At 50.5% G+C, this 15308-nt stretch overlaps 1 protein-coding gene across 2 annotated transcripts in view; it reads right to left on the bottom strand.

The window, feature by feature from the left end:
- The window catches only part of ACOT7 (acyl-CoA thioesterase 7), a 134277-nt gene that overhangs the window by 100271 nt on the left and 18698 nt on the right, over positions 1-15308 (bottom strand). The window contains exon 1 of one of the 2 annotated variants that reach the window (XM_031016094.3): positions 220-365. The exons of the other annotated variant lie outside the window; for it this stretch is intronic. Within the exon in view, the coding sequence (XP_030871954.1) occupies positions 220-302 (83 nt within the window). The 5' untranslated portion in view covers positions 303-365. Of the gene's footprint in view, positions 1-219; positions 366-15308 lie in introns of those variants that run through there. 2 annotated transcript variants of the gene reach the window in all.

The following is a 15308-nucleotide window of genomic DNA, read 5'->3' as shown; positions in this document are numbered from 1 at the left end:
CCCCACCCAGGCAGCCTGCCGGGGCCCAGGCCCGGGCCGTCAGCCTCCTCAGCCCCCTGGCTGCCCATCTCGGCCCATTATCCTGAGTAGCCGGCATCCCAGGGCCAGGGTCTTGAAGCCACAGCGCCTCCCACCCTGGCACACAGGACAGGTCCTCCTAAACACACTTCCCTCCCCTGACCCCAAATAGCCCACAGTTCCTCTCAGCTCCCAACTCACTGCTTGGCCTTTTCCCCAAAACAGGCCCTGTCGACTTCCTTTCTGAGGACGTTTAGTGACAAGCTTCTCCGAAGCAGGAGCATCGTCTCCCCACGTCTCCTGTCGGCTCCCTCCAGAAGCTGCAGCCAAATGGAACTCAAGGAATGAGCCTGGGCCCCAATACTGTGCCCTTTGGACTTGGCCTCATCCCTCCAGGCGGGCATTGCTGCCTCCCTAAGCAACCCTTCCAGCTGGTCCGAGTCCAGGTGTGCTAGGCCCACCGCCCACCCCAGATCAGTGAGGACCTACCAGGCTTCCACAGCAACACCGGTTCAAGCCACAACCAGATGGTCCCGCAAAGAGGAAGTACTTCTCAGATAGCTTAGCCTTATGAGTAAATAATCTCAAAGTTAAACAACTACAAGGTGCTATTTCCCATCTAGTAAACTAAAAATCATTTTAATTGACAAAACGAGATGTCTAGAAATGTTCATAGCAGCATTATTCACAACCACCCAGGGGTGGAAACAACCCGGTGTCCACCACGAATGGGTAGGTAAACAAAATACGATAAAACCATACAATGAGATATTATCTGACCATAAAAAATGAAGACCTACAGATCCACAGTGATGCACGGACCAGCGTTGCAACCACGCTGGCTGAAAGAAGTCAATCGCAAAAGGTCACACGCCATCTGATTCCATGTATATTAAATGTCCACAACAGGCAGATCTACAGAAACAGAAAGTCAGCTGGTGGGGGGCAGGGGCTGGAGGAGGGGAAATGGGAGTGACTGCTAACGTGTGCAGGTTAATTCCGGGGGTGATGAAAATGTTCTGGAATTAAATCGTGCTGGTGGCTGCACAGCCTTGTGAATCCATTAAGGTTCACGCAGAATTGTACAATCAAAAAGGGTAGACTCAATAGAGTTATAGCTCAGGAAAGCTGTTATAAACTACAAACAAGGCAGGGTGGAGTAGTTCACGCCTGTAATCCCAGCTCTTTGGGAGGCCAAGGCAGGCGGATCACCTGAGGTGAGGAGTTTTGACACCAGCCTGGCCAACACGGTGGAACCCCACCACTACTGAAAAGAAAGTTAACCAGGCATGGTGGTGTGCTCCTGCAATCCCAGCTACCAGGGAAGGTGAGGCAGGAGAATCACCTGAACCCAGGAGGCGGAGGTTGCAGTGAGCCAAGATCACGTCACTGCGTTACTGCATTCCAGCCTGGGCAACGGAGCGGGACTCCGTAAAAAAAATAAATAAATAAACTACAAACAACTGGATGCCAGAAGCTGTGGACCCTCCCTACATAAGCACTGGCCATGTGGGTGACACATGGCAGAAGCCCTCGAAACGCCCTTACCTTTGCCACAGAAAGGCACTCCCAAAATCTAAAGAAAAACACACACAGCTTGGCAGAGATCTGCAGATGTGGCATCCACCTCTCACCCAAAACAAAGTAGAACTGGCTCAGTAGGCTGTGAGCATCCCTAAAAACATGCTCGAGGTTGTGTCTGGTTTCTACTTTTCTGGGGAAAAGACCCAGTTTTCTGCAGCTTTCAAAGGCATCTGGAAGCTAAAAAGTCAAGAGGTGGGCTGGGCATGGTGGCTCACGCCTGTAATGCCAGCACTTTGGGAGGCCAAGGCAGGCGGATCACCTGAGGTCAGGAGTTTGAGACCAGCCTGGCCAACATGGCAAAACTCTGTCTCTACTAAAACTACAAAAATTAGCCGGGCGTGGTGGTGGGCGCCTGTAATGCCAGCTACTTGGGAGGCTAAGGCAAGAGAATCGCTTGAACCCAGGAGGCAGAGGTTGCAGTGGGCCGAGATTGTGCCATTGCACTCCAGCCTATGTGACAGAGTGAAACTCCGTCTCAAAAAAAAAAAAAGAAAAAAAAAAAGTCAAGAGATGGCAGCACCTCTTCCCCCACCCCTCCCATACCTGCCCAGGCAACCAAGCATATAGAAAGAAGGTAGGAAATGAGACAGGCACCTAGAACTCAAAAGCACACTGAGCCCAGCTCATCAGAGGGCACTCGGAAGAGAGAATTCAAGGAGAACTCTGCATCGACATGCCCTAGAATGGGAGGCCACAACCCTCTCCCCAACCGAAACTCACTGCCTCATGTTAGAGGAAGCTGGTAGGGTCAGAAACTTACATCCAGGCTCCAGAAAGATCACTCAGAGCTCAATGTGAAAAAAAAAATGACCTTTGGCTAGGCGCGGTCGTGCACGCCTGTAATCCCAGCACTTTGGGAGGCTGAGGTGGGCAGATGGCTAGAGCTCAGGAGCTGGCGACTCTTCTATACAACATGGTGAGACCCCATCTCTACCAAAAATCCAAAAAAATTAGCCGAGCATGGTGGTGTGCCCTGCGGGTGGCAAGCCATCCAGGTGCCGAGGCAAGAGACCAAGGGCACGAGCTGTTCCAGTATAATAAAATAAATAAAACAATAAGAATTATACTAGATCTAGATCGTAGACATGATTATATATGAATATCATTAATCATTAATTTGTAGCAATTACTCTTTATTCCAATATTATAATAATCCTTGCTCTATAATCATAACCTAGGAAAAACCAGGCTGTACAGAGATGGGAGCTGAGGGGACATGGTGAGAAGTGACCAGAAGACAAGTGCGAGCCTTCTGTTATGCCCGGACAGGGCCACCAGAGGGCTCCTTGGTCTAGCGGTAACGCAAGCGTCTGGGAAGACGCCCGTTGCCAGGCAGACCGTGGTTCCAGCAGTAGCATCAGTGTCAAGGAAAAACACCCGCCACTTAGCAGACCAGGAAAGGGAGTCTCCCTTTCCCCCGGGGAGTTTAGAGAAGACTACTCCTCCACCTCTTGTGGAGGGCCTGACATCAGGCCTGCCCGCAGTTATCCGGAGGCCTGTCTCCCTGTGATGCTGTGCTTCAGTGGTCACGCTCCTAGTCCGCCTTCATGTTCCATCCTGTACACCTGGCTCTGCCTTTTAGATAACAGTAGCAAATCAGTGAAAGTACTAAAAGTCTCTGATATGCAGAAATAATGGCGTAAGCTGTCTCTCTCTCTCTCTCCCTCTCTCTGCCTTGGCTGCCAGGCAGGGAAGGGCCCCCTGTCCAGTGCACATGTGACCCACGTGACCTTACCTATCATTGGAGATGATTCACACTCTTTACCCCTCCCCTTTTGCCTTGTATCCAATAAATAACAGCACAGCCAGGCATTTGGGGACACTACCGGTCTCTGCATCTTGGTGGTAGTTGTCCCCCGGGCCCAGCTGTCTTTTATCTCTTTGTCTTGTGTCTTTATTTCTACAATCTCTCGTCTCCCCACATGGGGAGAAAAGCCACCGACCCTGTGGGTTTTCTGTGGTCCCAGCTACTCAGGGGGTCCCAGCTGCACCTGTGGTCCCAGCTACTCAGGGGGCTGAGGTGGTAGGATAGCTTGAGCCGGGAGGTCAAGGCTGCAGTGGGCCAAGATTGAATTCCAGCCTGTATGACAGAGCAAGACCTTGTCTCAAAAAAGGCCAGATGCAGTGACTCACACCTATAATCCCACCACTTTGGGAGGCTGAGGCAGGAGGATCACTTGAGCCCAGGAGTTCCAGGCCAGCCTGGGCAACAAGACGAGACTCCACCTCTAGAAAAAAAGAAAAGATGTTCAACATCATTAGACATTAGGAAAATACAAAAGTAACATCTAAAAGCAATTATCAGCCAGGTGTGGTGGCTCACACCTGTAATCCCAGCACTTTGGGAGGCCGAGGCAGGTGGATCACCTGAGGTCGGGCATTCAAGACCAGCCTGACCAACATGGAAAAACCCCATCTCTACTAAAAATACAAAATTAGCTGGGCGTGATGGTGCACACGCGTAATCCCAGCTACTCGGGAGGCTGAGGCAGGAGAATCCCTTGAAGCCGGGAGGCAGAAGTTGCAGTGAGCCAAGATCGTGCCATTGCACTCCAGCCAGGGTGACAGAGCAAGAGACTCTGTCTCAAAAAAAAAAAGAAGCCCAGCATTTGGCCTGGCGCAGTGGCTCACGCCTGTAATCCCAGCACTTTGGGAGGCCGAGGTGGGCAGATCAGGAGGTCAAGAAATCGAGACTATCCTGGCCAACATGGTGAAACCTCATCCCTACTAAAAATACAAAAATTAGCTGGGCGTGGTTGTGCTCGCCTGTAGTCCCAGCTACTCAGGAGGCTGAGGCAGGAGAATCACTTGAACCCGGGAGGCGGAGGTTGCAGTGAGCCAAGATCACGCCATTGTACTCCGGCCTGGGGACAGAGCAAGACTCCATCTCAAAAAAAAAAAAAAAAAAAAAATTAGCCAGGCATGGTGGTGGGAGCCTGTAATCCCAGCTTCTCAGGAGGCTGAGGAAGCAGAATCGCTTAAACCCGGGAGGCAGAGGTTGCAGTGAGCTGAGATCGCCCCACTGCACTCCAGCCTGAGCAACAAGAGTGAGACTCTGTCTCAAAAAAAAAAAAAGGAAAGGAATGAATGACTGATACATGCAACCATGTGGATGAATCTCCAAGTAATCGTGCTGAGCAAGGAAGGCTGGACAAAAAGAGAACTGTGCAAGTCCATGTTTATAAACTTGGAGGAAACACAAACTATAGTGACAGAAAGCAGATCAGAGGTTGCCTGGGGGCAGGGAGGGACCAGAGAAGCAGAGGGCCTCAGCAGGGTGACAGGTCTGTTCACAGTCTTGGTCTTGATTGTGGTGAAGGCTTCACAGGCTCACACAGGCATACCTCAGAGATATTACGGGTTTGGTTCCAGATCACCGCAACAAAGCACACATTGCACTTTATAATAAGTCACGTGATTTTTTTGGTTTCCCAGTGCACGTAAAAGTTACACTGTAGTCTATTAAGTGTATAATAGCATTATGCCTTAAAAAAAAAGTATATACCTTCATTTAAAAACACTTTATTGCAATCGGGCACGGTGGCTCACACCTGTAATCCCAGCACTTTGGGAGGCCAAGGTGGGTAGATCACAAGGTCAGGAGATCGAGACCATCCTGGCTAACACGGTGAAACCCCATCTCTACTAAAAAACAAAAAATTAGCCCGGCATGGTAGTGGGCACCTGCAGTCCCAGCTACTTGGGAGGCTGAGGCAGAAGAATGGCGTAAACCCGGGAGGCGGAGCTTGCAGTGAGCCGAGATTGCGCCACTGCACTCCAGCCTGGGTGACAGAGCAAGACCCCGTCTCAAAAAAAAAAAAAAAAATGTATTGCTAAAAAATGCTAACAATCATCTGAGCCTTCAGTGAATGGTATTCTTTTTGCTGGCAGAGAGTCTTGCCTCGATGTTGATGGCTGCAGACTGATTCATATTGTTTTGGGGTTTATTTTTTTTTTTGAGACAGAGTCTCATTCTATAGCCCAGGCTGGAATGCAGTGGCATGATCTTGGCTCACTGCAACCTCTGCCTCCCGGGTTCAAGTGGTTCTCCTACCTCAGCCTCCCAAGTAGCTAGGATTACAGGCACGCATCACCACGCCCAGCTAATTTTTTGTATTTTTAGTAGAGACGGGGTCTCACTATGTTGGCCATGCTGGTCTTGAACTCCTGACCTCAGGGGATCCGCCCACCTCAGCTTCCCAAAGTCCTGGGATTACCGCCCGGCCTGCAGACTGATTAGGATGGCGACTGCTGAAGGCTGGGATGGCTGTGGCAGTTCCTTAAAATAAGACAACAATGACATTGACCACATCAATTGACCCTTCTTTCCACAAAATATTTCTCTGGGCCAGGCACGGTGGCTCATGTCTGTAATCCCCGCACTTTGGGACCCCGAGGTGGGAGAATTGCTTGTGCCCATGAGTTCCAGACCAGCCTGGGCAATATAAGGAGATGCTGTCTCTACAAAAAATAAAAATTAAAAAATTAGCTACTCATGGTGGCACTTGCCTGTGGTCCCAGTTACTTGAGAGGCTAAGGGTAGGAGGATCCCTTCAGCTCAAGAGGTCAAAGCTGCAGTGAGCTGTGATTGCACCACTGCACTCCAGCCCAGGTGACAGAGTGGGAGCCTGTCTCAAATAAAAAAAAAAAAAAAGATTTCTCTGTAGCATGCAATGTTTGATAGCATTTTACCCATAGTAGAACTTACTTTTTTTTTTTTTGAGACAGAGTCTCACTCTGTCAGCCAGGTTGGAGTGCAGTGGCATGATCTCGGCTCACTGCAACCTCCGTCTCCCGAGTTCAAGTGATTCCCCTGGCTCAGCCTCCTGAGTAGCTGGGACTACAGGTGTGCACCACCACACCAGGCTAATTTTTTGTATTTTAGTAGAGATGGGGAGAACATGTCAGCCAAGATGGTCTCGATCTCCTAGACCAGCCCAGTCGAACTTTCAAAAGTGGAGTCAGGCCGGGCGCGGTGGCTCACGCCTGTAATCCCAGCACTTTGGGAGGCCAAGGCAGGTGGATCACGAGGTCAGGAGATGGAGACCATGATGGCTAACATGGTGAAACCCCTTCTCTACTAAAAATATAAAAATATTAGCTGGGCGTGGTAGCAGGCACCTGTAGTCCCAGCTACTCAGGAGGCTGAGGCAGGAGAATCGCGTGAACCCAGGAGGCAGAGCTTGCAGGGAGCTGAGATCGCACCACTGCACTCCAGCCTGGGCGACACAGCGAGACTCCATTTCAAAAAAAAAAAAAAAAAGTGAAGTCAGTCCTCTTAAAACCTATGTTGTTTTATCAACTAAGTTTATGGAATATTCTAAATCCTTTTGTTACAGGATCTTTGGGGTGTCCCTTTTCTGGCCAGAAACCTCTGTGTCTTGTGGCACCTTTGCCCAAGTTTTGCTGGGGCCCACTGGGCTTGTTCCACCCACTCAGCCTGGCAGGCTGCGCTTGGCTCATGCTACCAGCCTGGAGCTCCCATGCCTGCCAAGGACAAGCCTGGTGTGGAGCAGCAAGCAGTGTGTGAGTGAGCATGGGGTACGGCCACTGCATAGTCAGACATGCCAGCTGCTGCTGCAGGGCAGGCAGCTCCAGATGCTGGCACAGGTGCTGGTTCTCTGCAAGGCTGCACCTGGACCAAGCGCACCTCAAGCAGCTTGCCTGGTTGGCACACGGGAATGCAGTGGTGCCTGGAAGCTTGGTGATGCCAGGAACTGCAGGGCCCCAAAGAGGGAGTCACAACCCTGACTCAGGGAGCTCCCAGGTCTGGACTCCCCAGAGGGCCACAGCTCTTCTTTCCTTCCCTTCACTGGCAACATGGCAAGAAGGGGCATGTTTCAGCACTGTTTGTGTTACAGTTCTTTCAGCCTTGCCATTTGGCAGGTCCCGAGTTCTTGCCCTGTGACCAGGAAGAATGAGGTACGCAGAAAAATGGAGAGTGAGCAAGACAAAGAGGAGCTTTATTGAGTCACAGCCAGGTCATCCCAGTGAGTGTTCAGCTCTCAGCAGAGAAGGTAGCTCCTCTTTGCAGTTGGTCATCCTGTCATCTTTCTGTCCTCTGCTCTAGTCTGGCTGAGTCCGGGGTTTTTATGGGCCTCAGAGTGGAGGAAGTGTGTGTTGACTGGTCCATGGGTGGGCCAGCAAAAAGCACCACAAGCTTCCCCTCTGGTCCTCGGGACTGGCTGGCCGGCCCCCAGGCTTCAGGCCCTCCCCAATTTGAAGGTGAGGCTTCACCGGGGACCAGACCCCTTCTACCCAGGAGCCTGTCTGTCTCCCGCCACTGTTCATGGCATCCAGGCTGTTTGTGCCAGCCTATCCTCAGCCCCAGCTTGGCCTCCCTCCCATGCCTGTTGGTGCCCAAAGTCTGAAGGGTGCCATCAGCAGGGTGGGTGCGGTGGCTGCACCACAGTCCAGGTCCCCGAAGTGAATGCCGCTCCCACTTCCTGCCCCAGAGCCCTGAAGCATAACCCAAGCTCTGCATCCCAGGCCCAGCCCCCACACTCCATATGCAGGTGCAGCATCACCCCAGGCCCAGCTCCACCTTGGGGCCCCTCCCTGCCCGTACCTCCATGCCCAATCATGCTGCTTCCCCACCAGCAGGCAACTCAGCCTGGCCCCGTTGTGGTGGCTCCCAGGGCAGTGGGCTCTGGGAGACTCCCAGGGATAGGCTCCAGGGACTGACTATCTCCTCTGCACACCCCTCCCCACAGTGAGAGCGGGTGAGAGCTCTGACACTGAGCCAGGGTCTGGAGCGGCAAGGTTCCAGGCCTGGGAGCGGGTCCTGCTTGGCTGCGCAAGGATGGGGGCGGTGCAGTCAGCTGCCCGGGGAATGCAGGGCACAGGGGACCCACTGCTGCCACTGCTGCTCCCACAGCTGCTCCTGCCACCACCGCTTGCGCCACCCCACTGCACCTGGCGTGAGGGCAGGGGTTGCTCCAGATGGCCCACCACTGCCACTACTTTCTTGTCATTTCAGCAATGTTCACGGCATCTTCCCCAAGACTAGACTCCATCTTAAGAAACCACTTTCTTTTTTTTTCTTTTTTGCTCTGTTGCCCAGGCTGGAGTGCAATGGCACAATCTTGGCTCACTGCAACCTCTCCACTTCCTAGGTTAAAGCGATTCTTGTGACTCAGCCTCCTGAGTAGCTGGGATTACACACACATGCCACCACACCTAGCTACATTTTGTATTAGTAGAGACGAGGTTTCACCATGTTGGCCAGGCTGGTCTCGAACACCTGACCTCAGGTGATCTACCCACCTTGACCTCCCAAAGTGTTGGGATTACAGGCGTGAGCCACCTCGCCTGGTCTATAAATATTCTTAATGGCATCTAGAATAGTGAATGCTTTCCAATGTAAATTTTTCAATTTACATTACCCAGATCAGAAGAATCACTATCTATGGCAGCCAGAGCCCCACAAAATGCATTTCTTTTCTCTTTTTTTTTTTTTTTTTTTTTTTTTTGTAGAGAAGGAGTCTCACTCTGTCACCCAGGCTGGAGTGCAATGGCACAATCTCAGCTCACTGCAACCTCCACCTCCTGGGTTCAAGCAATTCTCCTGCCTCAGCCTCCTGAGTAGCTGGGACTACATGCACATGTTGCCATGTCCAGCTAATTTCTCTTTTTTTTGGAGATGGAGTCTCGCTGTATCGCCCAGGCTGGAGTGCAGTGGCACGATCTCAGCTCACTGCAAGCTCCGCCTTCCAGGTTCATGCCATTCTCCTGCCTCAGCCTCCCAAGTATCTTGGACAACAGGCGCCTGCCACCACGCCCGGCTAATTTTTTGTAGAGACAGGATTTCAACATGTTGCCCAGGCTAGTCTCAAACTCCTGAACAAAGGCAATCCACCTGCCTCAGCCTCCCAAAGTGTTAGGATTACAGGCCCAAAATGCATTTCTTAAACAATAAGACTTGAAAGTCAAGATTACTCCTTGATCCATAGGTTGCAGAATGGATGTTGAGTTAATAGGTGCTATTATCCACTATGGTTTGGATATGAGGATCCCTAACCTCATGTTGAAATTCAATCCCAATGTTGGGGGCAGGACCTAATAGGAAGTGTTTGGGTCACAGGATGTATCCTTCTGGAAGGGCCTGGTGCCATCCTCGTGATCATGAGTGAGTTCTCACTTTATTAGCCTCTGGGAGAACTAATAGTTAAAAGGAGCCTGGCACCTCCCTTCTCTCTCACTTCTCTGGCCATGTGACCTGCACACACCAGCTTCCCTTCCCCTTCTGCCGTAAGTAGAAGCGGCCTGAGTCCCTCACCAGAAGAAGATGCTGGTGCCATGCTTCCTGTACGGCTTGCAGAACCATGAGCCAAACAAAGCTCTTTCCTTCATAAATTACCCAGCTTCGGGCATTCCTTTACAGCCACACAAATGGACTAAAGACAGCAGGCACGAAAACAAAATTAATCTCCCTGTGCATCTCCATCAGAGCTCTTGGTTTCTCAGGTCTATTGTCAATGAGCAGTGTTATTATTATTATTATTATTTGAAATGGAGTCTTGTTCTGTCACCTGGCCTGGAGTGCAGTGGTGTGATCTCAGCTCACTGCAGCCTCCGCCTCCCTGGTTCAAGTGATTCTCCTGCCTCAGCCTCCCAAGTAGCTGGGATTACAGGCATGCACCACCATGCCCGACTAATTTTTGTATATTTTTTAGTAGAGATGGGGTTTCACCATGTTGGCCAGGCTGGTCTCGAGCTCCTGACCTCAGGTACCACCTTGGCCTCCCACAGTGCTGGGATTACAGGCATGAGTCACCACACACAGCCAATGATTAGTATTATTTTGATTTTTTTTTTTTTTGAGACAGAGTCTCACTCTATTGCCCAGGCTGGAGTGCAGTGGTGCGATCTCAGATCACTGCAACCTCTGCCACCTGAGTTCAAGTGATTCTCCTACCTCAGCCTCCTGAGTAGCTGGGATTATAGGTGCCTGCCACCACGCCTGGCTAATTTTTATATTTTTAGTAGAGACGGGGTTTCACCATCTTGGCCAGGCTGGTCTTGAACTCCTGACCTCGTGATCCACTTGCCTCAGCCTCCCAAAGTGCTGGGATTACAGGCGTGAGCCACCGCACCCAGCCTGATCAGTATTATTTTGAAAGAAATCTTTTTTTCTGAGCAGCAGGTCTCAACGGTAGGCTTAAAAATATTCAGAAAACTATGCTATGAACAGATGTGCTGACATCCAGGATTTGTTGTTCCATTTATAGAACACAGGCAGAGTAAATTTAGCATAATTCATAAGGGCCCTAGGATTTTCAGAATAGTAAATGAGCATTGGCTTCAACTTAAAGTCACCAGCTGTATAAGCCCCTAACAAGAGAGTCAGCCTGTCCTTTTTTTTTGAGACAGAATCTCACTCTGTCACCCAGGCTGGAGTGCTGTGGCAGGTGCAATCTTGGCTCACTGCAACCTCTACTTCCTGGGCTCAAGCGATTCTCCTGCCTCAGCCTCCTGAGTAGCTGGGACTACAGGCAAGTGCCACCACACTCAGCTAATTTTTGTATTTTTAGTAGAGGCAGGGTTTTGCCATGTTGGCCAGGCTGGTCTCAAACTCCTGACCTCAAGTGATCCACCCGCCTCGGCCTCCCAAAGTGCTGGGATTACAGCGTGAGTCACCAGACTTAGCCTGTCCTTGGAAGCCAGGCATTGACTTTTCCTCCCTAGCTATGAAAGTCCTAGATGTTATCTTCTTTCAACAGAAAGCTGTTTCACCCACACTGAAAACCTAGGCAGGGCACAGTGGCTCACGCCTGTAATCTCAGCATTTTGGGAGGCTGAGACAGGTAGATCATTTGAGGTCAGGAGTTCAAGACCAGCCTGGCCAACATAGTGAAATCCTGTCTCTACTAAAAATAAAAAAATTAGCCAGGTGTGGTAATGTGCACCTGTAGACCCAGCTACTCGGGAGGCTGTGGCAGAAGAATCTCTTGAACCTGAGAGGTGGAGGTTGCAGTGAGCCAAGATTGCACCACTGCACTCCACCCGGGGCAACAGAGCAAGACTCTGTGTCAAAAAAAAAAAAAAAAAGAAAAACCTATTGTGTAGCCACCCTCACCGGTGATCTCAGCCAGATTCGGATAACCTGCTGCAGCTTCTCCAGCAGCACCTGCTGCTCTACCTTGTACTTTCATGTTATGGAGGTGGCTTCTTTCCTTCAACCTCATGAACCAACCTCTGTTAGCTTCACGCTTTTCCTCTGCAGCTTCCTCACCTCTCTCAGGCTTCATAGAATTGAAGAGAGTTATGGCCTTGCTCTGGATTAGGCTTTGGTTTAAGGGAATGTTGTGGCTGATTTGATCTTCTCTCCAAATCACTAAAATTCTTCTTCTCCATTATCAGCAAGAAGGCTGTTTTGCTTTCTTATCATTCATGTGTTCACTGGAGCAGCACTTGTAATTTCCTTCGAAGGACTTTTCCTTTGCATTCACAACTTGGCTAACTGTTTGGCACACGAGGCCTAGCTTTCAGCCTATCTCAGCTTTCAACATGCCTTCCTAAGTTTAATCATGTCTAACTTTTGGCTTTTTTTTTTTTTTTTTTTTTGAGAGTCTCGCTCTGTCACCCAGGTTGGAGTTCAGTGGCGCGATCTTGACTCACTGCAACCTCCACCTCTGGGTTCAAGAGGTTCTTCTGCCTCATCCTCTGAGTAGCTGAGACTACAGGCGTATGTCAACACACCTGGCTAGTTTTTTGTATTTTTAGTAGAGATGGGGTTTCACTATGTTGGCCAGGCTGGTCTCGAACTCCTGGCCTCAAGTGATCCAACTGCCTCAGCCTCCCAAAGTGCTGGAATTATAGGCATGAGCCACTGTGCCTGGCCTCCGGCTTTTGGCTTAAAGTGAGAGATGTGTGACTCTCTCCTTCACTGGAACACTAGAGGTAGGGTATTAATTGGCCTAATTTCAAAATTGTTGTGTCTCAGGGAATGAGGGAGCTCACGAAAAGGGAGAGAGATGGGGAAATAGCCGGTCAGTGGGGCAGTCAGAACACACACAACATTTATCAATTTCATTTGCTGTCTTACATGGACGTGGTTCACGATGTCTCAAAACAATTACATTAGTAACACCAAAAATTACTGGTCATAGATCACCATAACAAAAATGATAATGAAAAAGTTTGAAATATTGCAAGAATTACCAAAATATGATATAGACACACTACATGAGCACAGGCTGGCCGAAAAATGGTGCCAATAGAATTGCTCAGTGCAGGGTTGCCACAAACTTTTTTTTTTTTGAGATGGAGTCTCGCTCTGTTGCCCAGGCTAGAGTGTAGTGGCGTGATCCCAGCTCACTGCAACCTCTGCCTCCCAGGTTCAAGTGATTCTCCTGCCTCAGCCTCCCATGTAGCTGTGACTACAGGCACATGCCAACACGCCCAGCTAATTTTTTATATTTTTAGTAGAGATGGGGTTTCGCCATGTTGGCCAGGCTGGTCTCGAACTCCTGACCTCAGGTGATCCGCCTGCCTCGGCCTCCCAAAGTGCTGAGATTACAGGCCTGAGCCACCACGCCTGCCCCAAACTTTCAATTTGTAAACAAGGCAGGACCTGGCTGGGAGCAGTGGCTCATGCCTATAATCCCAGCACTTTGAGAGGCCGAGGTGGGTGGATCACCTGAGGCCAGGAGTTTGAGACCAGCCTGACCAACATGGTGAAACCCCGTCTCTACTAAAAATACAAAAATTAGCTGGGCACAGTGGCAGGCGCCTGTAATCCCAGCCCTTCAGGAGGCTGAGGCAGGAGAATCGCTTGAATCCAGGAGGGAGAGGTTGCAGTGAGCTGAGATCGTGCCATTGCACTCCAGCCTGGGCAACAAAAGCGAAACTCCATCTTAAAAAAAAAAAAAAAAAAATGCAGGACCTGCAAAGTGCAATGAAAGGAAGTCTGTCTGTGCCTAGGTCAAAACTGATCAAACTGAATACTTTCCATATGTGCAGTTATAGAAATTATTCCTGTATAACTCTGTTTAAGTAAGTATCTCTTTCACCTCCCACCTCTGCCTTTTAGAGAATTAAATATCCACGGCAAATGCATTGGGCTTGTTTCTACTTGAGACACTTACTCTGGGCAAGTTTCCTGGAATTCTGCCAATTTCTGCAAGGGAAGGTGGCAGCAACTGCAATGAAGTCACCTGAGGACAGAGGCCTGGTCCCCATGCTGGCAGCTGCGCCCACGTCCCTCAGCCCGAACAGAGGCGGGAGGGAGGTGGCCAAATGGCCCTGGGAGCTCCAGTTAGGGAGTCACTAAGACTAAGAGCCCTGCCCAACCAGGCACTGGTTAAAGCCCTCCCACAGGCCCATGGGGACTGAAGGCATGTCCCTCAGTGGGCAGACCAGCAGGCCCTAAGTACTTCCAGAGCATGGGGCCAGTGGGTCAGTACGGCCACCCTGAGTCTCACTCTCCAAATGTCAAGGAGGATGCCCTGAACACACAGGCGTGGGGCCTGTGGGGAGAAGCTGAGCTCCACAGTGCGGGGGCCAAGGACTCTGCCTTGCCCAACATCCTGGAGATCAAGCACCACAACCTGCCACGCACCACCTGCAGGCCACATGGTGGATGAGGGGCAGGTGGAAATGGCCAAGGAGGTGAGGTCTGCACTCTACTGGGGTCCCTGCCCCACCTGCCACACACCCCTAGGTCACTGCGCCTAGAGGGCCTCAGTGTCTTCACCTGTAAATGGAGGGTAAACTGCCAAGCTGAGAGTTCTCCGTGGCTGGGACACCCTACACTATTCCACAGACTCCCCGTCTAACCTAGGACAAGCCCCGGCATCAGTGAGCCCCTAGGTCTCAGCCAGTTGAAGGGAACAACCACGTCAAGAGTCAGAGGAGAAAAACCAAGTTTGGCATCTGCTGAAAATGATGGCTTCCCTTGTTCATCCTGATCAGTTACATGGCTGAAGTTCCCACTTTATTGATTTAAAGATTTCAGCTCTGAGAAAGACACTGTTAAGATAATGGAGACAGGCTAGGCACGGTGGCTCACACCTGTAATCCCAGCACTTTGGGAGGCCGAGGCGGGCGGATCACAAGATCAGGAGATAGAGACCATCCTGGCTAACACTGTGAAGCCCGGTCTCTACTAAAAATACAAAAAATTAGCCAGGCGTGGTGGCGGGCGCCTGTAGTCCCAGCTACTCCAGAGGCTGAGGCAGGAGAATGGCAGGAACCTGGGAGATGGAGCTTGCAGTGAGCCAAGATCGCGCCACTGCACTCCAGCCTGGGCGACAGAGCGAGACTCCTCTCAAAAAAAAAAAAAAAAGATAATGGAGACAAGCCACAGACTGAGGAAAATGTTTACAAAACATATATCCGATAAACAACTTGTATCTAAAATATACAAAGAAATCTTAAAACTCAACAATAAGAGGCCAGGCGCGGTGACTCATGCCTATAATCCCAGCACTTTGGGAGGTGGACGCGGACGGATCACTTGAGGCCAGGAGTTCGAGACCAGTCTGGCCAACGTGGAGAAACCCCAAAAATTAGCTGGGTGTGGTGGCACATGCCTGCAATCCCTGCTTGGAGATTAATTCCAGCACTTTGGGAGGCTAAGCCAGAAGGATCGCTTGAACCCAGGAGTTCAAGATCAGCCTGGGCAACATAGGGAGGAGACCCTGTCTCTACAAAAAAACTTTTTAGGCCGGGCGCAGTGGCTCACGCCTGTAATCCCAGCACTT

This window comes from Gorilla gorilla, chromosome 1, assembly GCF_029281585.2.
Source record: "Gorilla gorilla gorilla isolate KB3781 chromosome 1, NHGRI_mGorGor1-v2.1_pri, whole genome shotgun sequence".
Lineage (NCBI taxonomy): Eukaryota > Metazoa > Chordata > Mammalia > Primates > Hominidae > Gorilla > Gorilla gorilla.
The sequence above is the reverse complement of the archived record's forward strand: the minus strand, read 5'-3'. Positions and strand labels throughout refer to the sequence as shown.